The sequence below is a fragment of the Vicugna pacos genome, chromosome X (assembly GCF_048564905.1).
Source record: "Vicugna pacos chromosome X, VicPac4, whole genome shotgun sequence".
In the NCBI taxonomy this organism is placed as follows: domain Eukaryota; kingdom Metazoa; phylum Chordata; class Mammalia; order Artiodactyla; family Camelidae; genus Vicugna; species Vicugna pacos.
Window position 1 is genome coordinate 113,610,262 of NC_133023.1, and position 24,089 is coordinate 113,634,350.

At 37.1% G+C, this 24,089-nt stretch overlaps 1 protein-coding gene across 3 annotated transcripts in view; it reads right to left on the minus strand.

Moving 5' to 3' along the window:
• Nucleotides 1-23,379, minus strand: part of TMLHE (trimethyllysine hydroxylase, epsilon) — a 58,372-nt gene extending 34,993 nt beyond the window's left edge. Inside the window, exons 1-3 of one of the 3 annotated variants that reach the window (XM_072956498.1) lie at nucleotides 23,219-23,379; nucleotides 22,078-22,220; nucleotides 4,080-4,261 (exon numbers count right to left, since the gene is read on the minus strand). In XM_072956498.1, the coding sequence (XP_072812599.1) occupies nucleotides 4,080-4,261; nucleotides 22,078-22,157 (262 nt within the window). In that variant the 5' untranslated portion in view covers nucleotides 22,158-22,220; nucleotides 23,219-23,379. Of the gene's footprint in view, nucleotides 1-4,079; nucleotides 4,271-22,077; nucleotides 22,221-23,218 lie in introns of all 3 variants that reach the window. The other 2 variants (XM_072956496.1, XM_072956497.1) reach the window with 2 other exon arrangements.
• Nucleotides 23,380-24,089: the final 710 nt, after the last annotated feature.

Genomic DNA, 24,089 nt, shown 5'->3' on the forward strand with positions numbered 1-24,089 from the left:
TTCTATTCTTAATTTTTGACAGCTTTTATAATATATGGCTACTGAATTTTGTTAAATCATTCTTATGAACCTAATGAGATGATCATATAGTGTTTCTTAGTCTGTTCATCTGTTGAATTACATTGATTTTTTAATTTTGAAAGAGCCCTGTATTCCTGGGATAAACCCTACCTGGTCTTGATGTACTATCTTATTTATGTATTGTTAGATTCAGTTTGTTAATATTCTGGCAAGAGTTTTTATGTCTATGTTCATGAAATACTTGTCTGTAGATTTACTATATTTGTCATATTTGGTATTAGGGTAATGATGATCTCATAAAATAGGTTGGGAAGTGTTCCTTCCTCTTCTATTTACTGGGAGAGAATTGTAGAATTGGTAATATTTATTTCTTGAATATCTGCTAGAATTCATGAGTAAGATTTTGTAGTTTACGTCTGTCTTGGCTCAGGCTGCCATAACAAAATACCATGGTGTATCTTTTTCCTTTATAAGGATACCAGTTGCTTACCACAAATTTTGATAAGCTGTATATTCATTTTCATTTAGTTCAAAATATTTTTAACTTTCCTTAAGAATTCTTTTACTTGTACATTTTTAGAAGTGTATAGCTTAATCTCCAAATATTTGGACTCTTCTACCTTTCTATTATTGATTTCTAGTTGGTTCCATTATGGCCAATGTACACACTCTATATGTTTTTAGAGTCTTTAAATTTTTTGAGCTTTGTTTTATGGCCCAGAATGTGATCTACCTAGGTGAATGTCTCATTGAAACTTCAGAACAATGTGTACTTTGCTGTTGTTGGATGAATTGTCCTATAAATGTCAATTGGGTCAAATTGGTTGATAGTTGATAGATATTGTTAACTGGGAAAGAGGTATTAACGCCTTTCTACTTGTATCTCTATCAGTTTTTGCTTCATGTATTTTGATGGTTTGTTGTTAGGTGCTACATTTTTAGGATTGTTACATGTTCTCTTGGAGAACTGACCCATTTATCATTATGTAATGTGCCTCTTTATCCATTATAATCTTTCTTGTTCTGAAGACTGCTTTGTCTGAAATTAACATAACTACTGTTGTTTTGATCAGCATTTTCATGGTCTATCTCAATCCCTTAATTTTAAATTTAAAAACATTTTAAGTAGACTTTATTTTTTAAGAGCAGTTTTAGGTTCACAACAAAGCTGAGCCAAAGGTGCAAGAATTCCATATATCCCATGTTCCTACACCATTCCTTAACTTTTATCCTATTTGAATCTTTATATTTAAAGTGCATTTCTTGAAGACAACATATAGTTGTATCTTTTTTTTTGATCCAATATGATTGCCTTTGTTTTTTGACTGGTGTGATTAGGCCATTTATATTTGAAGTAATTATTGGAGTAGTTGACTTTAAATCTACCTTCTTGCTCTTTTCCATTTGTTGTATTTACTCCTTGTTTTCCTGTATTTTTTTCTCTCTTTCTACATTCTTGGATTTTTCATTGATATTTCTTATGATTCCATTTTATCTCATTTCTTGACTTATTATTCATACTATTTAAAAAAACTTTTTAGTAATTTTCCTAATGTTTATGATGTACATTTCAAAATAATGTACCTTTAGATAACTGTAAAAGTGTCATCCAATGAAGCTGCACTATTTTGCATTCAATCAGCAATGAAAGAGAGCTCCCATTCCTCTGCATCCTTGGTAGAACTTGGTATTGTCAGTTTTTTTTATTGATTTACCTTTAACAGAATATTCCTAATTTCTCCCTCCTATCCTTTGCCACACTGGTGTCTTTTCTTTCACTCTTACATATGGTATAGATACCAAATACATCATCATTATTATTACTTTAAACAGTTAAAATTTAGTGCAATTCAGAAAAATAAAAATTTATATTTTATCTTCATTCCTTTCTAGCACTCTTCCTTTTTTGTGTAGATTCAAGTTTGTGACCTATATCATTTTTTTCCTTCTGAGAGAAGAACGTCCTTTAAAATACTTTGAGTTGTCTGAGCAAGTCTATTTCTTTCTCACTTTTGAAGGATAGCTATATATAGGATCTGAGCCTGGCAATTTTTCTTTTTTTTTTTTTTAATACTTTAAAGTTGTCATTCCATTGTGTTCTTGCTTGCATAGTTCTGATGAGAACTCTGCTGTAATTCTTATCTGTGTTTCTCTATAATTAAAGTGTTTTTCTCCCCTCTGACTGCCTTCAATATTTTCTCTTTGTTTTTGCTCTTTTGCCTAAGTGTGGGGTTTTGTGTGTGGCTTTTAAAAACTTCCCTAAGCTCCTTGGATATGTGGTGTCTGTCACTTATTTTGAAAAGATTTTAGAAATTACTTTTTCAAATATTTCTTCTGCTTAGTTTTCTTTCTTCTCTTTCTGGTATTCCATTCATGTATATGTTATAACTTTTGATATTGTTCCACATTTCCTGAATACTCTGGTATTTTTTTTTGTTTCCACTCTCATTTTCTCTTTGTATTTCAGTTTAGGTAATTTCTACTGACCTATTTTTACATTCACTCATTCTACCCTTGGATGGGACAAGTTTAAAAATGAACCCATCAAAATGATTCTTCATTTATGTTACTGTGATTTTGATTTCCTTTTGATTATTTCTTATGTTTTCCATCACTCTGATCACATTATACATCTGGTCTTTTTTTCTCTGTTTCCATTAGAATCCTTAACATATTAATCATAGTTAAGTTTCCTGATTGCTAATTTCAACACCTGTGTCATATGTGTCTGGTTCTGACAGTGCTTTATCTCTCAAGTTATTTCCTGCCTTTTAGTACATTTGTAATTTTGTTCTTGTTGTTGAAAGATAGACATGTATAAAGCAGTTGATACTGAAGTAAGCAGGACTTTAGAGTGACTATATCAATCTGCCCAAAGGTTGGGCTGTGTCTGATGTTTGTTGTCTCTATGAGTACCAGAGGCATTAAATTCCTCCAGTGATCTTGTTTTTGTATTCCTTCTTGGCCTTGGCCTTTCGTTTTGTGCTGTACCTCAAAGAGTCTGTCTTTTGAAGCTCTCCCAGCTGTAATCCACTGCTACTTCAGTAGCTGGTTGCAGTTTGTGAGGGAGGAGGAAATTCTCTAATCTTTGGATTAAGTCTAAGCCTTTGGAGTGCACAGTGGTTCTGTGTCTTGAGAGTGTGGCCTTCATAATTGTTTTTGTTCCTTTCCAGGCTGTTGTGAGTTGAACTGTATTCCCCAAAAGATATGTTGAAGTCCTAAACTCTAGTACCTGTGAATAAGACCTTATTTGGAAATAAGAAGATAATCTAGATAAGACGAGGATATAACACATTAAGGTGGGCTCTAAATGCAACAAATGGTGACCTTATAAGGAGAGAAATAGATTTGAAGACACAAAGGAGACACAGGGAAGAAGGCCATGTGATCATGCAGACAGAGAATGGAGTGATGTTACCACAAGCCAAAGAGTATCAAGGGTTGTTGGTAATCACCATAATCCAGAAGAAACAAAGAGGAGTTCTTGCCTAGAGCCCTCAGAGAGAACATGGCCCTGCCAATATCTTGATTTCAAACTTCCTGCCTCCAGAACTGTGATAAAATTAATTTGTGCTGTTTTATGCCAATTAGGTTATGGTAATTTGTTATGGCAGTGCTAGGAAACTAATATACAGGGGTAAAGCTTTTTAGCCTTCTGCCATCTAATACATTCCCTGGCTATAGAATTTCCAGTGTATGTGTTTGAAACCCTCTCCCCTATATATTGAGGCTTTCTTTTCTTTCTTTTTTCCTTAGATGAGACAGGGAGACAGAGTGGGGCTAGAGCAGGGCAGTGTCCCTTTCCCCTAGCTAGGATGAGATTTTACTGTTATCCCATATTATTTTTGTCTTTCTGGCAACCTGTAGGGTAATCATGGAACTAAATGTTTAGAGGTCTTCACAACTCCATGGAAAGTATTTTCAGTCCACATGAAATGTATCTGTCATTGCTCAAGTACGTAATTATACTTAACACTAGTAAACTGTACATTTAAAAATGGTTTATGTTACTTTTTTATCACAATGAAAAACAAAGTATCTTTCTCTACATATCTTACCAAAATGATCTGTATGTTGCCGCCAAACACAATTGAGAGACTTGGAGGCTGTATGGTGCCAGTGGATGGCTAATGGAAATAAGCTTTTGAAGTTGAGCTGTTGAAGGGCCCAACATGTGACTCTTCCCCTCAGCAGGTCCTGGAGCCTGATTTGTAGGTGGGACAACCTGTGGCACCACATCCTAGAAAATCTGACAATAAGAAGAGTTAGTAACAATAAAAAATAACTTTTTATAAGGCTATAGGAATGACACTACAGATGTAACTATATAAAAGAACAGATTTTATTATCTCAACCAGAGTATTAAAAAAACAAAGAAGAAATTCCTAAGAGCTAAGCATAAGTGGTCAATAACCATTAATTATATTTTCTCACCAGCCACTGTTATATTGTGCATTGTGATCTTGCTTCAACCCCACTATCTAACTGAAGTGGTTCTTTAAAAATTCACTAATTTTAACCTTCCAATCATATAAAAGGATTGCTTTTCAGCTCTTGTCCTTCTGATACTCTCCACTTGTGAGAGTATTGATACTGGTGCAAAAACAGACACAAAGATCCATGGAACAGAACAGAGAGCCCAGAAATAATCCCACACTTATAAAGGTGATTAATCTATGACAAAGAAGGCAAAAATATGCAGTGGGGAAGTGATATCCTCTTCAATAAATGGTGTTAGGTTACCTGGACAACTACATGCAAATGAATCAAAGTAGACCACTTTCTCACACCATTCACAAAAATAAACTAAAAATGGATTAAAGACTTAAATGTAAGACCTGAAACCACAAACCTTCTAGAAGAAAACATAGGCGGTATGCTCTTTGACACTGGTCTTAGTAATATCTGGGGGGCATGTCTCCTTAGGCAAGGGAAACAAAAACAAAAATAAACAAATGGGGTTACATCAAACTAAAAAGCTTTTGCACAGTGAAGAAAACGAAAATACCATCTTTTGAATGGGAGAAAGTATTTGTAAATGATATATCTCATAAGAGGTTAATATTCAAAATATACAGAGAATTCATACAATTCAACATCAAGAACCAAATAACCTAATTAAAAATGGGCAGAGGACCTGAATAGATATTTTTCCAAAGAAGACATACAGATGACCAACAGGCACATGAAAAGATCTCAGCATCACTAATGATCAAGGAAATGCAAATCAAAACCACAATGAGATATTACTTCACACCTGTCAGAATGGCTATTATCCAAAAGATTACAAATAACAAATGTTGGTGAGGACATGGAGAAAAGGGAATCCTCATGCACTGTTAGTGGGAATGCAAATTAGTACTGTCAGTCTTCTGGATTTAGCCATTCTAATAGGCATGCAGTGATATCTTTTTGTTTTAATTTGCATTTTACTAATTATGACTGATGTGCATCTCTTCATATTCTTAATTGCCATCTATATATCTTCTTTGGTCAAGTGTCTGTTCAGGCCTTTTGCCCACTGAACATTTTTTTTTAAATTAAGACTTTTTTTGGAGCAAGTTTAAGTTCACAGAAAAATTGAGAGAAAGATACAGAGGTTTCCCATTTACCTCCAGCCTCAACACATGCATAACCTCCACCATTATCAACATCCTCCATCATAGAGTGGTATATTTGTTACTAGTGATGAACCTACACTGACATATCATTATCACCCCAAATCCACAGTTCACATTAGGGTTTACTTTGAGTATTCTACATTTCATGTGTTTGGGCAAATGTATAATGACATATATCCATTATAGTAGTATCATACAGAGTATGGTGGAAGTAGGGATGAATATGTAATATTTTCATTTTTTGGTCAGTTCAAAATTGTTTTGGTTATTTTAAGGAGTGTGCCTTTTTACTTAAATTTTAGAATAATCTTTTTGTATCTACAGAAACATCTTGCTGAGATTTTGGTAGCAATTGCATTAAAACTATAGATCAATTTGGGAGAGAACTGACATAGTTACTATGTTGAGTCTTCCAATTTATGAACATGATTTGCCTCTCCAGGTACTTAAGCCTCCTTTCATTTCTTTCATCAGCATTTTATAATTTTCATCATACATACTTTGTTAGAGTTATACATAAGTAAATTTATTTGAAGTAATTACAGATAGGCATTTTTCATTTCGATTTCTGCATGTTCATTGTAAGTATACAGAAATGTAATTGATTTTTGTGTGTTGCTCTTGTATCCTGTAACATTACTGAACTCACTTATGAGCTCTGGGATTCTTATTGTTGATTATTTAAGGTAATCAATGTAGATAATCATGCATCTGCAAATAAAGACAGCTTTATTTCTCCTTTGTAATACGTATGCATTTTATTTCTTTTTCTTGCCTTATTGTAATGACTAGAACTTCCAGAACTGTGTTAAATAAATAAGAGCGGTGAGAGTGGACATCTTTGCCATGTTCCCTATCTTCAGTCTCACCATTATGTATGATGTTAGCTGAAAAGGTGCTCAACATCAAAAATCATCAGGAAAAAGGAGAAATAACTAAAAGAACACCCTATTTTGGAAAGGGGCAAACTATTTTTTGGAAAATAATTGTTCTTTAAAAGAATACCCCAAAGAATACCAAATCCCCTGTCCACTCACAAGTGAAAAAGAGTGTGGTCTCATCCAGACGAATGGTCTTTGGCTGGATACATAAATCTACACATTTCTACTGTTATTATTAAAATTTGCCCTACAGGTTATTTAAAAGTAAACTACTTATTTTAGACAGATTTTCTAGTTTTATTATAATTATTAGTTTCTAACTTCATTTCCTTGTGGCAAAAAAAAAAAACACATCCTCAGTGCAAATGTAATTGCTTACTTTATGGCCCACCATATCATCTATTCTTCTGGGTGCAGAAAAGAATGTGTATTCCATCGTTGTTACATATATTAGTCAATTAGGTCAAGTTTGTTAATATTATTGTTCAACTGTTCTGTATACTTGTTGGTTTTGTTTATCTGATGTTCTATTAGTTACTGAAGGATGTGTGTTAAGATTTCTGATTATGACTTTGAATTTATTTATTGGATATCTGTCAATGTTTGCTTTGTATTTTTTGACTGTTAAGTGCATACAAATTAGAATAATAATTTTATCTTCTTGGTGGGTGTCCTTTATTATAATTAAAAATCTCTATGTTTCTTAAGGAATCCTTTCTTAAAGTCAGTTTTATTTTATATTAACATATTTACATAAGATTTTCGGGGGCTGGTTTTGCATTGTACATGCATTGTCTATTTCTTCCACTCTTATTTTTGTGTCTCTTATAAACAGTAGTTAGATTTTCTTTCTTAACCTAATAATCTGTCATTTAATTGATGTGTTAAGTTAACTTATATTAAATATAATTACTGATATATTGCATTGACATTCAGATCTACTCAGATATTTAACCTCTCCAATGCTCCCATTTTATACCTCCAAGCTTTAATTTGGGATCATTTGACTTCTGTGTAAAGATACTAAATATTTCCTTTGGTGTTTGGTGTAAGATTCTCTAAGTTAGGGACCATAGGGAAACATCTATTTTATTTTTGTTTTGAAGGCTGTTTTTACTGGATGTAGAATTTCATACTGGCAGTTACTTTCTCCAGCATTTTGAAGGTATCATTTCTTTAACATTGTTTCTGTTGAGAATTGAAAGCCAATCTAATTGCTACTTTTTTAGCCACCTGCTGTTAAAATTGTTTCTTTTTCTTTATTTTTCAGCAGTGCTTACTAAAATACATTTAGATGAGGTTTTCTTTGTATTTATTCTGCACTTTTTAAATTTATGACTTGATGCTTGTGATAGACAATTCTAAAATGACTTCCAGTGACTCTTGCCATATTATAATCCCTTCCATTGGAGGGCGAGTGGGACTGTGACTATGATGGATAGGATTTCACTTGAATGATTAAGTTATGTATATGGCACATCTGACTTTAAGAAAGGGAGATAATCTTTGGTTCCCCTGGCCTAATCCAGCGATCTCTTAAAAGGGATGGGCTTTTTCTGGTGAGAGACTTGAAACAGAAGAGGAATTTGCTGTCAAGGAGATTCTCCGTGGGCTTTGAAGATGAAGAGGACTACATGGCAAGTAATGCAGGCAGTGTCTAGTAGCTGAGAGTAACCCACATCTGATATGCAAGAAGGAAACTGTAACCTCAGTCCTACAGCCATGTGGAACTGAATTCAGCCAACAATCCGAATGAGTCTGGGTGTGGATTCTTAGCCAGAGCCTCCAGAAAAGAATACAGCCTAACAAACACCCCGATTTCAGCCTTTAATAAAATGACCAGAGAACCCAGTCATGCCATGCCTTGTCTTCTGACATACAGAACTGTAAGATAATAAATGGGTGTTTGTATGCTTTGTTACTTTTGGAAAAGTCTCAGTCATTATCTCTTCAAATATTGTTTTTGTACCATTCTCTCCCTCCCCTCCTAGGACTTCTATTGCAAATATATCAGACATTTACATGTACTAGGTGCCAGGCACTATTGTAAGTACTGGAAATACATCAGTAAACAAAACAAATATTTCTGTCCTCATGAAGTACCTTCTAATGGCGTCCTAATCTCCCCTACTTAAACTGACTCCTTTAACAGTGCTCTTCCTCATAGTTAATTTGAGTATCATCCAATCAGTTGTAGAACTAGTTCAATGTGAAATCTGTGCTTCAAACTTGATACCTCCTCTTTAAAATTTCTCCCTTGCAGACAATTTTCAAATAATGATAACTTTTACCCCTAAATGATTATCAAACCTGAACCATTGCATTACATCTCTATACACCAGTCCAGGTCCGCCATTATTCCTCACTCAAAAACTGCAAAAGCCACTTAACTGACCTATCCATACACACATTTATCCTCCTTTCAATCCACTTTGCACACTGTAGGAAGAGTGAACTAAAATAATAATATGTCATTCATTGCGAATGGATCCCTAGGGCATTCAGGGTAAAGTCCAATTTCCTTAACATGTTATGTAATGTCTTCCATTATCTGGTCCTGAGCAACCTCTTAGCCTCACTTCCTGCTATTTAGCTCCTTGTGCTTCATTGCTTATAACTTCCCAGACCCACTATACTCTTTCTTCCTTCTGAGAAACTAATGTTCCTGCTCTTGTTCTCTCAAACAGGAAGCCATTCCTACTCTGTCTTTTATTCATCTTTCAAGAATCAGTGGAGATATCACCTCATCAAAGAATTCCTCCCTAAACTACCAGAATGAACCAGTAGCTTCCCTGGGTCCTTTTATAGTAGTCTGTTTATGCCTCTGTCTTCTTTCTTAATACATTTTGCTGAAATTATGTTTAAGAGTTTTTCCCACCAGTAATACTTGGACACTCCTCAGTATTAAGACATTCATTTTTGCAATACGTTTCCTAGTACTTAGAAGAATTCCATAAATGTTTGTGGAAATTGGATTGAATTGCTTCCAGCTTCACAGCCTCTTTAAATCTGGTAAGTTGTATGCTGCAAATATTCACTTAGTAAGTAATAAGAATATTGACAAGGTCAAGCCTAAGGTAGGATTCACAGCAGGCCATCTAAAACTCTTCGTTTGATTATCGTCTGTTATGGTAATTTAATTAATTAATACATAATTATATTAATTATCTAACCCATCAATATAGGTTCATAATTCTTGTTCCTAAGGGTATCATAAAAGACTTGCTAAAATCTTGCTTAAATTTCATTCATTAATTCCATGTACATGTTATATCTGTCATATTTCTATAAACTATCTCTAATTATCAGAAATAAACATGAGATTTGTGTGGAATGTCTTTGTGTATTGGTCACTTTGTAATTTTCTAAGCACTCGCTTACTTTGAAAATCTGTTCCAGAAGCTAACTCAAGTTCAGCTCATTGATTAGAAGACTGAAAACTCTTCCTCCTTTTTCTTTGTTAGAAGTGGTATTGTATAAACCCAGTCTTAAAGCACCTCTCCTTATTCTCCTTAATTCTTTTGATCATTGAGAGTGGTTTAACAATATCAAGTTATAACTTATCCATACTAGAACACATGTACTTTTTCTTTCTCAGAACATAGTTAAAATATTGTTCTTGTTGTCTTTGTAAGTATGTATTTCTACAAGTCTGAGGTAATTTGGGGCCTTATTCTTCTAAATATTAATCCTCTAGGCACATACCACCTGTTATATTAATCCTTCTTTCCATCTTTTATACATTATCCCTAAAAAAAAAAAACTATGTGCTTACTGTAAAACTTCCATGTAGCACTATGGCTTTCCTCATTTCTCCTTTAATAGAATAATTTGTTGCTTCATAGTCAAAATGATGTTTTTGAGAGCTTCCCAACCTTTAGAGACTAAAGCCATCTTAATGTAAATTAAGGTCCAACAAGTATCAATCACAATAACAGAAACTTCTGGAGAAAAGCCATAGCTAGAAATTCTAGTCAGAGTAAGCAATTACATAATAGGTCAATCTGAATCTTTTCATGGTTATTACTAAGGAAGAAGCATTACCTCCTAAAGGCTTAAAGCCAAGAGTCCATTTAGCTCCTGTCAATTTTTCCTTCCAAATGCCTCTCAGATTTGTCCTTCTCTTTCCATTCCTATAGATGCCTTCATCACCTCATACCTGGACTACTGCCATAGACTAGATCGTTTTCTTGCCTCCACTCCACCCATATTCCAATCCATTTTCCATACTACTGCCAGATTAATCTTCTTAAAACACTTTAATCATGCCACTTTCCTGCCTGAGACTAGCTCAAATGTCACCTTCTTTGTAAAATTTTCCTAACTCTCCTAGGAAGAGTTAGTAGCTGCCTACTCAGTGTTTTCACAGTTCTTTGTGCATACCCTTATTAATGCACTTACAACACATATAATAATTGTCTGTTTCATTATTTTTCTCTTCCCATTTTCTGTGGGCTACTTGAGGGCAGACAAAATATTGAGTCATCTCTTTAAAACAGCACTCAAGTCTTCACATAATTGGCCCCATCTATCTTGCCCCATCATCTCAGGGCCTTCACATATGTTGTTTCCTCTGTCTACAATGTCCTCCCTCTCATTCTTCCTACCCATTCTTCAGGTTTCAGATTAAGTATCAATTCATTAAAGAAAACTTCCCTGACACTCTTGATCAACTAATTAGCTAATCAATTCATTTAACAAATATTTATTGGGTGTCAACTTAATGCCAGGAACTATTTTAGGCACTTGGAAAACAGACAAAAATTCCTGCTTTCATGCTTATCTTCTAGTGGAAGGAGGTAGACAATTAAAGATAAACATAATAAATGAGTAAATTATACAGTATATTATAAGGCAATAAGAACTATGAAAAAACCCAGCAGGATGAAAGGGTGTAGGACTTTTGAACATAGTGATCAAGAAAGACTTTACTGAGAAAAATGACATTTGAACAAAAGGAGTTATTCATGAAGATGTCTGGTATAAAACAGGCCAATGCAAAGGGTCCAAGCTGAGATTGTATCTGTCATATCTGTGTCTATGTTTAACTAGCACAATAATATATTTGATCTCATGAGTTAAAAGAATGCTGCTTTATATCAGGGTCTCAAAATTAAATGCCAATGGGGTCTAGGCAAGTAACATAAATAGGTCGAGTATAAGAGAAAGCAAGGGATTGTGGAGAGAGGGGTAAACTGAAGAATGTTTGTTCTGTCCAAAAATCCTAGGCACTATTCAGCTCTAGCTAATTATTGCCAGACAGGCCTAGTGCTGTCAGATTTGGGAGGAGCCAGAAATGCATATTATATAAGAACTCTTCCAATTTGTAATGTTGACAACTACATTGGTCCGGGTCCTCTGAAAAGGAGATGCCATGACAGGAATAGATGTGCAAGTGGTTTATCTGGGGAAACATGTGTGAGAAAAATGGGGAGAGAGTCTGAAAAAAACTGGTAGAGCTGTCAGACCATGATGTAGTTACAATCCCTGTGGAGGAGAGAGAGAATGAGACAAGGTCTTAAACTGCAGATGCAATTCTAAGAAGGTTTCAACAAGGTTGTTAGGGAGTCCTCAAGCAAAGGTGGTCATTAGAGGATTATGAATCTCCAAGAAATTGGCCTTCATTAGTATCCTTGTCATCCATGCTCAGTTCATAGTTGAGAGCAGTCTGTGGGAAGTGTGGACTCACATGGCAGCTGGGCCCTTGGTCAGTTGCACTTCCTTTAGTTTGATATTTCAGAAGCACTTTGTTGTGGATACCACAAGTAAATCTAACATTGTGGTGGCCAGAAAGGTTTGGCCAAAAATACATCCTCAAGTTATATTCAGCCAAAATGTGGACCTTTTTCAACCTCTGCTCTAGTTACTAACATATATTTCACCATGGATGGGCTAGTTACATATACATCCTGAGATAGGCCAAAATAGATTACCAATAGCATCTAGGTAGTAGGATTTAGATACCAGATTAGAACATGAAGAGCTTTAGCTGAGGTGGGTTAAAAATGCATTGCCAGAATAGAGAGGTGGTTTCACAGTATGAAGGAGCAAAACTGCAATCCAAAAAAACCCCAAAAAGTATGAGTAAGCATATTGCTTAAAGCAAAGTGTCTATAAGCATTATAGACATGATAAACAGTGAAGCTGAATAAACAGTAAAGTTGAAAGACAGAAATAGATGATCATTTTTGACTAAGCAGAGCACTGCAGATTTCTATATGAAATGAAAGTGAGCACTGTTACATATACTATATTTATTTAGTATGCTGTGAGAATAAAAGCAAGAGCTAAAAATTTGGGGGATCTGAAAAGCAATAACAACTGTGGCCCTTGGTGAGAGACAATAATGTCAAGCAGGACATGGCCAATTTCATCAATGCATCTACTGTAATGAGTATGGCAGGACAGGGCAGGCTGAGGTAAAGTTTATGTCACACAAGGGTGGTCTAAGGTCAAAGCAGGTGCAGTTGCACTTTGGGGTTTCCAGGTGTATCCTTGGTTACAGTGCACGTTTCTGAATACCACAGAATATAATGTCAAGGGACTTCTTCTAGGAGCCATAGAGACACAGTGGGATAGCATTATGGTACAGGCAGAGAACTTGGGCATAGATCTGGCCAGTAAGGACTTACAGCTGGCAATGTACGAGTAGTTCCTACAACCCATGATCACACACACCCTTCAACCACACATTCCATATCTAGGTGATAGGTCAGGGTTTTTCAAATCTTTGTCAGGCTCTTCTGAGCACAGGTGCTAAGCACAGGTTGCTGCTTCTGGATGAAGCTTACTGATGCTGGTGCCCACTGGAAAGGGTGCCCCTGTACCATGGGGGGGATGACTTTATAGCAGGGATTGCCCACATGTACTTTGGGAGTGGCCTTTGACTGCTGAGGATTTGTAGTTAAAGTATGGATAAGGCACCCCATCATCCATGTGGGGTCAACTGTAATGTTCTGTTGGAGAAAACCCTTTTTCAGATGCACAGATGTTGTGGGATAAGATGTAGTATAATGAAGAGCCCCCCTAAATGCCTTGGGATGCTTTGGAGCTCCAGCGACCATAGTGAACTCTGGGCAGCTATGATGAATTGCCAGAAAAGAAGAGGCAACGGTGCAACAGGAGAAACAAATGACAAAGATGGTTTCCAGAAGAGTTAAATGGGAGATGACACAGTGTTAGTCACATTGAATGGTTCATGATTTCCCTGTGAATAGTCACTTATGTGCCAAAACTCTCCTTTTATGATTTGAGGTACATGCTGAAGGAGTGGGTATATATGATTAAAGAAGACAAACTACTCTAGTTGGCATGGGGCGAGGGGGACAGTTCTCAGTGGTTCTGACCATGGTGTTGGTGATAATACTTTACCTTAGAATGTTCTCTTCACTCTATGTAAAATCTCTACTCATTCTTCAAAGGCCACTTCAAATCCTATTCATTCAAAGAAGCCTTTCTCAGATCATCTGGACTACACAGAATTCTTTCTTTCCTGATGGTAAACAGCAAATACTGTTTGTATCAAATATGATAGTATTGCCTTGATTTGAACTGTCCTCCTAAATGAGTTAAGTATGTAAGCTTTGATTCTCCAGCTAGACTGAAAATTCCATGAAGTCACAGAATAAATTTTTTGTAACCCCCACAGTGCCAAACATATACTAAAGACTCAATATGTTTTTAATATGAATTTGATTAAACCAAGATCTAACAATCATTGGTTGCAGAATAATTAGAAATACCTGGAAAATAGCTATAGCTAGAAATCTTAGTCAGAGTAGGCAATTGCATATGGATCAACTCAATCTTCTCATGCTTACTACAAAGAAAAAAACATCATCTCCTGAAAGACTGCAAGCCAAACTAGGGCACTTTGATTCCTGAATGACTGGCAGTTAAATCTGAGCATAATGACTACATTAGGAATTGGAATAAAACCAACTTATTCTTTACTTTCTCTGCAGCACAAGAATCATGAGAGAAACTTGAAATCTGAAATGTTCAAGTTTTAGCTCAAATTACAAAACAAGAATCATGCTAAGAACTTGAAATCCCAAATGTCCACATTTTAGTTCAAATTACAAAACAAAGAAAAACAATTGGAAAAACAAATTACTAAGACACCTAAAATAAATACAGGGAAAACTGCAGTGGCTAAGTAAAGACAAAACTATTCAGCAAAACTATTCCCCAAAGAGCAAAGATGAACTGAACAAAACTGTCAAAAACAACTCCTTCATGACTCTTGAAATTGACCAAAATCATACAATAAATTGAGAGGCATTAATTTAAAAAACTTTGAGTAAGAATGGTGGGAATCTGAAGCATTTTAATTAGGGGACTGTTCCCATTACTCCCACCATCTTTGCGGTATGGTGGTTTTAAATGGGAAGTGGAGGCCACAAGGACAGATAGCTCCACTGATGTTGGGTGCTGCCATGATTTGGAGCAAAGCACAATAAAACCCATGTCCAGTGGCATTGATAAAAACAACAGCAATCTCAGTAGAAAATAATCAAGAAAGGCCAACATCACAGCTAGCCTAATGTCTCAATACTAATTGTGAAGAGCTACAGACCAGGAAACCAGCAAGAAATTTAATGTGGATATCCAAGGACTGAGAAGCAAAGTGGGCCTTGAGAAGCTCCCATATATCCCTGGGGGTTTGGCAGACCACATGCATGTGCAAGGTTGCAACGCCCACTTAGGAGAGGTTAAAGTCGGTCCCAGATATATACTTGTCCCTGGAAAAAAGTGAGGCCTTGTTCACATAGAAAGTAAGAGCTAGGACAGACTTGTAAATGGTCTAAACTTTGATTGTGTTTCCCATCATACATACAGACCCACTGGCAAGGGGTGGGAGATTTATTGGTTTAAGATTTTAATCACAATCAGACCAACCACTGGCTGACCACTAAGCTATGCTGACACAGAGGTAATATTATCCAAAATGTCCAGTTTTCACTTAAAAAGTTAGACATGCAAAAAACAGTAACATGTGACCCATATATAGGCAATAAAAAAAACAGTTAATAGAAACTGTCTCTGAAAGGCCCAAATGTTGCATACAGCAGGCAAAGACATAAAAATATGCTCAAAGAACTAGAGAAAATCATGTTTAATGAATTCAAGCAAAGTATGAAGGCAGTGATTAATCACATAAAAATATAAACATACAAATTATAAAAAGAATTAAATGGGAATTTGAGTTGACAAGTTACAATAACTGAAATTAAAAATTCACTGGGAGGATTCTATAGCAGATTTAAGCTGGCAGAAGAAGGAACAAATAAACATGAAGATAGATGAACAGAAATTATTTTATTTTCAGAACAGAAAGAAAAAGAATTAACAGATCCACAGAGACCTGTGGGACACCAGCAAGTATACCAACCTAGATTAGTTTGCTAGAACTACCAAAACAAAGTACCAGAAAATGCGTAGCTTAAAAAACAGAAATATATTGTTCCACTATTCTGTAGGCTAGAAGTCTGAGATCAAGGTGTTGGCAGGGTTGATCCCTTGTAAGAACTGTGTGGGAAAGATCTGTTCTAGATCTCTTTCTTTGGCTTGTATATGGCTGTCTTCTCTCTGTGTCTTCACATCATCTTCCCTGTGTATGTATGTATCTCCAAATTTCCCCTTTTTATAAGAATATCGGTCATATTGGATTAGGGTCCACCCTAATGACCTCATTTTAATTTGATTACCTCTATAAAGATCTTATGTCCAAATAAGATTACATTTTGGGGTACAGGGGGTTAGGCCTTCAACATATGAATTTGGGAGGGCCACAATTTAATCCATAATATAGCCTATGAGTAATTTGAGTCCAAGAGGGAGCAAAGAGACAAAAAGGAACAGAAAAAATATTTGAAAAAATAATTCCCAAAACATCTCAAACTTGATGAAAAATAATCTATACATCTGAGAAGCTCAAAAACCTCCAAGTAGGACAAACATAAAAAAAAATTCACTCTGAGACAAATTACAGTCACACTGTTGAAAGCCAACAACAATAGACAAGTTTCAAAGCAGCAAGAGAAAAATGATTCCTCATATATAAGGGAACTACAGTAAGATTAAAAGGAGACTTCTCATCAGAAACAATGGAGGTCAGAGGAAGTACAATAGCATATGGAACATGCTAAAGTTAAAAATAAAACCAATTAACCATGAGTTCTATAGACAGCAAAACTATCCTTTGAAAATGTAATAAAGACATTCCCATATGGAGAATTTGTTGCTAGCAGATGTCCTTTACAAGAAATACTAATGGAAGTCCCTCAGGTTAAAAGGAAATGACACCAGATAGTAATCAAATCATCCAAAGAAATAAAAGTAAAGGTTAAATACATAGGCAAATATAAAATACACACACACACACATATATATACTTACAAACATATACACACATATACATACACAGATACATATACACACATATATTTATATCTTTTCTGTTAACTGGTCCAAAATGCAACCGCATAAAACAATAATTATAAAATGTAGTCTTAATTTTAGAACATATAAAGCTACAATACACATGATGATTACAAAAATGTAAGGGGAGAGAATAAACCAATGCATGAGCAAGAAAATGATGCCACTGATAACATGAATCCACAGAAGGAAATGAAGACCACTAGAAACTATAAACTGTGAGTTAATCTAAAAGACTTCATAAATGTATTCTCTCCTTTTTTCTTTATCCTCTTTAAAAGATACGATTTTACAGTTCATAATTATAACTCTGTATATTGGGGTTATAATCACATATAAATGTAATATATGTAATAATAGTAGCACAAAGGAAGGGAAAGAATGCACACCAGAGTCCCAGACCACTTCCAAACTGCTGCTTTTGAGAGCACCAGCAATGGTTGACCCATTCAGATGTAGTGCCAAGTCTGAGCCAGCTCCATCCTCCACAACTGTACACTCTTCTCAACCTGCAATAGCAGCCTTCATCCCGTGGGATACTGCACCATGGAGCAAAAGGGCCCAGAAGTGGGTGCTTGGTGTGGGCTGGGGCACATGTTTGGGCAGTTCCAAGACACCAATTAGAATTCCAGACCACTCCCAATCTGCTTCCCTCATCCCATTCAGATGTAGTGCAGGTCCAAGCTGACTCCATCCCCCAACAGCTTCACACTCTCCTCAGCAGCAGCAGTCTTTGCCCTAGTGCAGAGCTGCACCATGGAGCAAGAGGAGCCAGAGTGAGTGCTCAGTGTGGGCCAAAGCATGTGCTGGGGCATTCATGGTAAATCAGCCAGAGCCCCATGCAGGCTCAATCTTCTCCTTGTTTTGGGAGTAAGCAAGTGTGTGCAAGCTCTTCACAAGTTTAATCTAAGTTTCTCATAGTCCCCTGTCAGTCCCACCACTCTTAAAACCAAATAAGGATGTGTTGGGGAAACTGGACAGCAGCATGTAAATCAGTGAAGCTAGAAAACTCCTTTACACCAGACACAAACATAAACTCAAAATGGATCAAAGACTTAAACGTAAGACAAGATACAATAAACCTCAACGAAGTAACTATAGGCAAAACATTATCTGACATACATGTCAAAAATGTTCTCCTAGAACAGTCTACCCAAGCAATAGAAATAAAAGCAAGAATAAACAAATGGGACCTAATTAAACTTACAAGCTTCTGCACAGCAAAGGGAATCATAAGTAAAAAAAATGACAAACTGCAGAATGGGAGAAAATTTTTGCAAATGATGAAACCAACAAAGGCTTGATCTCCAGAATATATAAGCAGCTCATACGACTTAATAAAAAGAAAACAAATAACCCCAACCAAAAATGGGCAGAAGACCTAAGCAAGCAATTCTCCAAGGAAGACATACAAATGATCAATAGGCACATGAAAAAATGTTCAGTATCACTAATTATCAGAGAAATGCAAATCAAAACTACAATGAGGTATCACCTCACACCAGCCAGAATGGACATCATTCAAAAATCCACAAATGACAAATGCTAGAGAGGCTGTGGAGAAAAGGGAACCCTCCTGCACTGCTGGTGGGAATGCAGTTTGGTGCAGCCACTGTGGAAAACAGTATGGGGATTCCTCAAAAGACTAGGAATAGACTTACCGTATGACCCAGGAATCCCACTCCTAGCCATATATCCAGAAGGAACCCTACTTCAGGATGACACCTGCACCCCAATGTTCATAGCAGCACTATTTACAATAGCCAAGACATGGAAACAGCCTAAATGTCCATCAACTCATGACTGGATAAAGAAGAAGCAGTATATTTATATAATGGAATACTATTCAGCCATAAAAATGACAACATAACACCACTTGCAGCAACACGGATGTCCCTGAAGAATATCATTCTAAGTGAAGTAAGCCAGAAAGAGAAAGAAAAATACCATATGAGATCACTCATATGCGGAATCTAAAAAAAAACATAAATACAAAACAGAAACAGACTCATAGACATAGAATATAAACTTGTGGTTGCCAAGGGGGCAGGAGGTGGGAAGGGACAGACTGGGACTTCGAAATTTGTAGACACTGACAGGCATATGCAGAACAGACAAACAAGATTATACTATATAACACAGGGAAATATATGCAACATCTCGTGGTAGCTCACAGCAAAAAAAAATTTGACAATGAATATATGCATGTTCATGTATAACTGAAAAATTGTGCTGTACACTGGAATCTGACACAACATTGTAAAATGACTATAACTCAATAAAAAAATGTTTAAAAAAATGGGCAGAAGACCTGAGTAAACATTTTTCCAAAGAAGATACACAGATGTCCAACAGGTACATGAAAAAATGCTCAAAATCACCAGCCATCAGGGAAATGCAAATGAAAACTACAATGAGATATCACCTCACAACTGGTCAGAATGGCTGTTATCAAAAAGACAACAAATAACAAGTGTTGGCGAGGATGTGGAGAAAAGGGAACCCTTGTGTACTGCTGGTGGGAATGTAAATTGGTACAATCACTATGAAAACAGTACAGAAGTCCCTTAAACAATTAAAAATAGAACTGCCATATGATCTAGAAATTTCACTTCTGGGTATATACCCCAAAAACAAAAGCACTAATTTGAGAAGATATATGCACCTCTATGATCATTGCAGCATTATTTACAATAGCTAAGATATGGAAACAACCTAAGTGTTCATTGATTGACGAATGGATAAAGAAAATGTGTGTGTGTATATATATATACCCACAGACACATAATGGAATAATATTCATTCATAACAAAAGAAAGAAATCTTCCCTTTTCAACAATACAGATTAGAGGTGATTATGCTAAGTGAAAAAGTCAAACAGAGAAAGGGAAACACCATATGATTTCAGTTATAAGTGGAATCTAAAAAAATAAAACCAATAAATAAGCATAACAAAAGAGAAACAGACTCTCTAGATACAGAGAACAAACTGGTAGTTGCCAGAGGGGAGGGAGGTGGTTGGGATGAGAGAAACAGGTGAGGGAGATTAAGAGGTACAAACTTCTAGTTATGAAATAAATGAGTTATGTGGATGTAATATATATATAGGGAAATACTCAATAATATATCTTTGTATGGCGATACTTGGTAACTAGACTTATGGTGAGTCAATTTGAAAGGTATAAAAATATCAACTCACTGTATTGTGCACTTGGAACTAACATACTATTGTAGATCAATTATACTTCAATTTTCTAAAAAGATGAATTTAGACCCCGTACCTCACACCACATGCAAAAGCTAAGTCAAAATGGACTAGATATAAATGTAAGAGGTAAAACTATAAAACTTTCAGAAGTAAATATAGGAGACCTTGGATTAAGCAAAGAGTTCTTAGATACAATACCAAAAAGCATTACTTGTAAAAGAAAAATGATAAATTGAACTTAAAATTCAACACCTTTGTTCTTCAAAAGACATCATTAAAAATGAAAAGACAAGTCAGAGACTGGAAAAGTATTTTTAAATCAAATACCTGATAAAGGACTTGTATCCTAAATATATAAAGAATTCTTATATCTCAGTAAGAAGAGAAACAACCTAATTGAAAAATGGGCAAAGTAAGTAATACACATTTCTCCAAAGAACATATACAAATGGACAAGAAACAGATGAAAATATGTACAACATCATTAGTCATTAGGGAAATGCAAATCAAAACCACAATGGGGTATCTCTTCATATCCACTAGGACGGCTATAATAAAAAATGGAGAATAACAAGTATTGGCTAGGATATAAAGAAATAAAGAAATTAGAACTTTATACACTGCTGGTGGTGCTAGTAAATGTAATCAATGTAAAATGGTGCAGCCATGGTGAAAAGCAGTTTGGCAGTTAGTCAGAAAATTCAACATAGCGTTATCATATGACCAGCAATTCCAGTCCTAGGTATCTACCCAAGGGAATTGAAAACCTATGTCCACCCAAAATCTTGTACGTGAATGTCTATGCCAGTCCTATTCACAACAGCCAAGGTAGAAATAACCCAGATGTCCATAAACAAAAGGTGGTGTATACATATGCTATATACCACTATTTGACCATTAAAATGTAATGAAGTACTGATTCATCCTACAACATGGATGAACCTTGAAAATGTCCCACTAAGTAAAAGAAGCAAGTCACAAAAGACTGCGTACTGTCTGATTCCACTTATGTGAAATGTGCAGGATAGGCAATGCACAGAGACAGGAAGCAGATTAGTGATTGCTGGGGGCTAGGGTGGTAATGGGAAGTAAGTGCAAATGGGCCTGAGAGAGAGGCCAATGGGGTGATGCAACTATCTAATACTGGATGGCAGTGATAGCTGCACCACTCGATAAATGTACTAAAAATCCTTGAATGTTCACGCAAAATTAGTCAGTTCCATGGTATGTAAATTACATCTCAATACAAAGTTTTAAAAACACGTTGGGAAGCAGAGGGAACAAAAGGCAAGTTGGAGTCTTTGACAATGTATTAGGGGTCATACAGAGCTCATCAGGCTGTTGTATGTTGTTGATGATGTTGTTGTTGCTGTGGCTATGATCAGCATGGTGGTTTTCCCATGACAGCTGAAGGTCAAGCAAGGATTTAGGTCTTGCAAAATAAAAATTTTCAAAGCAAAAGGAAAAGAGTGTTGCTGGGTTGAAATTTTGAGTAGCAGTAGGGGCAAAGGGAAGTGCATAGGTTTAAAAAAACATTCAGGCTGCAGAAGTGACAAGACTTCATATTGAGTGATATTGGGAATGCGGAAGGGTGGGGATGCCTCAGACTTAGCACGCCTAAAGTTGGATTCCCGTTGTCTTCTCACACTTTTGTCCTCCTGTGCTGCTAATCTCAGGGAGTGGACCGGTATCCTGGCACAGAGTAACCATTCATTGATTATCTTTGGAGTGAAAGCATGCATGAACAGAGTCAAAATATGGCCAAAGCATTCACCAGGTCCTGCCAAACAGCCAATCCTACACTCACCCACAAGCTCAGCTCAGCAGCTCTCTACCAGAATTTCTCTCTCACTCTGTTGACCGTTTGTAAATTATCGGGGCCCACACCCCGAAGAACACTCACCTTCGTTCAGCCACTCCTTGCCTAAACCCTGCAGGTGTGGCAAAGGCCACGTTGTGCCCAAAGCCTCTTATCCAGTACATTCTTTACACGTGGACGATGCCAGGTGCCCATATAGCCCATATGAGCAGGGGGGACATCTGGTGCTGTAGAAAGAGGGTCACAGTGGTGCCCAGCTGGTGGACCCGTGTTCACTTTAGCTCTGAGCAGAAAGAGACTCTTCCCATCAGAGGGGTTTATTAATCCAGGGCCCACCTCCCCCACCCTACCCGCCATCCTGGCAGGCAGAAAACACAGCTGCTACAAACACTGCAGACAGCGAGTGATCAGTTTGGATATTTTGCTGCTGTTCCCAGTGTTGACAACCAGAACTGCTTGTGGTTCCTCATGCAGATACCCAAACCAGGAAGTGATACTTCCCAGAAGTAAAGAATGAGGTGGGACACGAAAAAGTCAGTCCCCAGACTCAACCAACCCAGTGAATATTCCCTACCTCATACTGGTTATGAAATAAAGTATAATCACTGTAAGTATTGTGGTAAATAAATACATTCGCCTCTCATGGTTGTGAAGGTTACAGGGCTTTTCATAATATATGTCTGCCATTATTATTATCACCAGTTCCTTAATGAAGAGGAATCAGAATGACACCAAAATGTTCTTCCATAGTGTTTCTAATTCTTTGCCTTTATAGCTAAGTCATACCTTTCTCTGCACTGCCAAGCAAATTGAAGCACGGAGAGGGTAGGGACTTGCTGAAAGCTAGACAGTCAATGACAGACCCAGGACAGTGAAGTCCGACCGAGGTTGAGACAATGTACACTGAGCGTCAGTCTCGACGCGCGGCTGCTCCAGCTTTTCCAGCTCTTCCCTAGCACTAGGCCCATCTGACCCCGCGCTGGTCTCCGGGGGGACTCTGTCGCACAACTGACACAAACCGTGACGACAGCCCTGCGGCAAGGTACAAGTGACCTTCTTTTCTGCCAGGGTTAAGGTGAGTACCACCGCCCTGGGGCGGAGGCGTCAGAGTGGAAGCCACCGCCCTCTCACTGGGCCAGGCCTGAAAGCCAGCGCCTGGACAAACCCACCCACCCATCGCACCCACCCAGGATACCTCTTCCCCGATCCACGGGGCGGGACCCACCTGTGCTGGAGGTCGCGACTCCCAGCTCAGCAAAGCGGGAGGAAATGCCAGCAAGGAGAGCCTCGGGAGGCAGCCCTACGCCCGCCTTCTGCTTTTTCGCCCGAAAACTGTCTGCCCAGCGCTCCCCTCCCCCAGCCTGTTCGGGCCCGGCTGCACGCCTGTAGGCCCCGCCCCTCTCCTTCCGGCTATGCCGGGTTGGGGCCTTGCACGCCTGGGACCTAGCCAGCTGTGGGGGCGTGCTAGAGCTTCTGATCCGGAAGGATCAGGTTGGGGCTCTCTCGTTGATTACCCTCATTTAGATTTGGAACCACAGATTCGTGTAAAAGCCAGGTACCTTGCTTGCCTTTTCAGGACTCCTTACAGTACGCTCGTATTTATGGTATTTTATTGAGGTTTACTGGAACTGAAATTCTTCCACTATCCTTCCATCACTTTCTTGAACTTACATTGCATACCATTCAGTGCTGGACTCCCCAGTTCTGTTCAGCACCTTGAATCCAAGGTTCAGGTACAGTGCTAAATACAGTCAGCACTAGACGGGAGTGAGCCATTATGATGTATGTTTTATACAAGTGAAAATTCAGGAACCATACATATTACAAAGAAGGATAAAAATGCACTGAAATAGTATGTGCAGTGGAAATACACAGCAGAGGGGAAAAATTGAGACCAACAACAAACAACAGGCATAATGTATAGACGCTTAAAATGGGAAACTGACCAGTATTGTACTTATTAAAGATGAAAATCTTTAGTCTGATATCAAAAGGGTAATAATAAATGAAAAAATTTGTAAAAGGATCAACAGAAGAATAAAAACCCTTCACACTTTCGTCTTGGAATTCCTTCTGCCAGATGCTTTACCCCTACT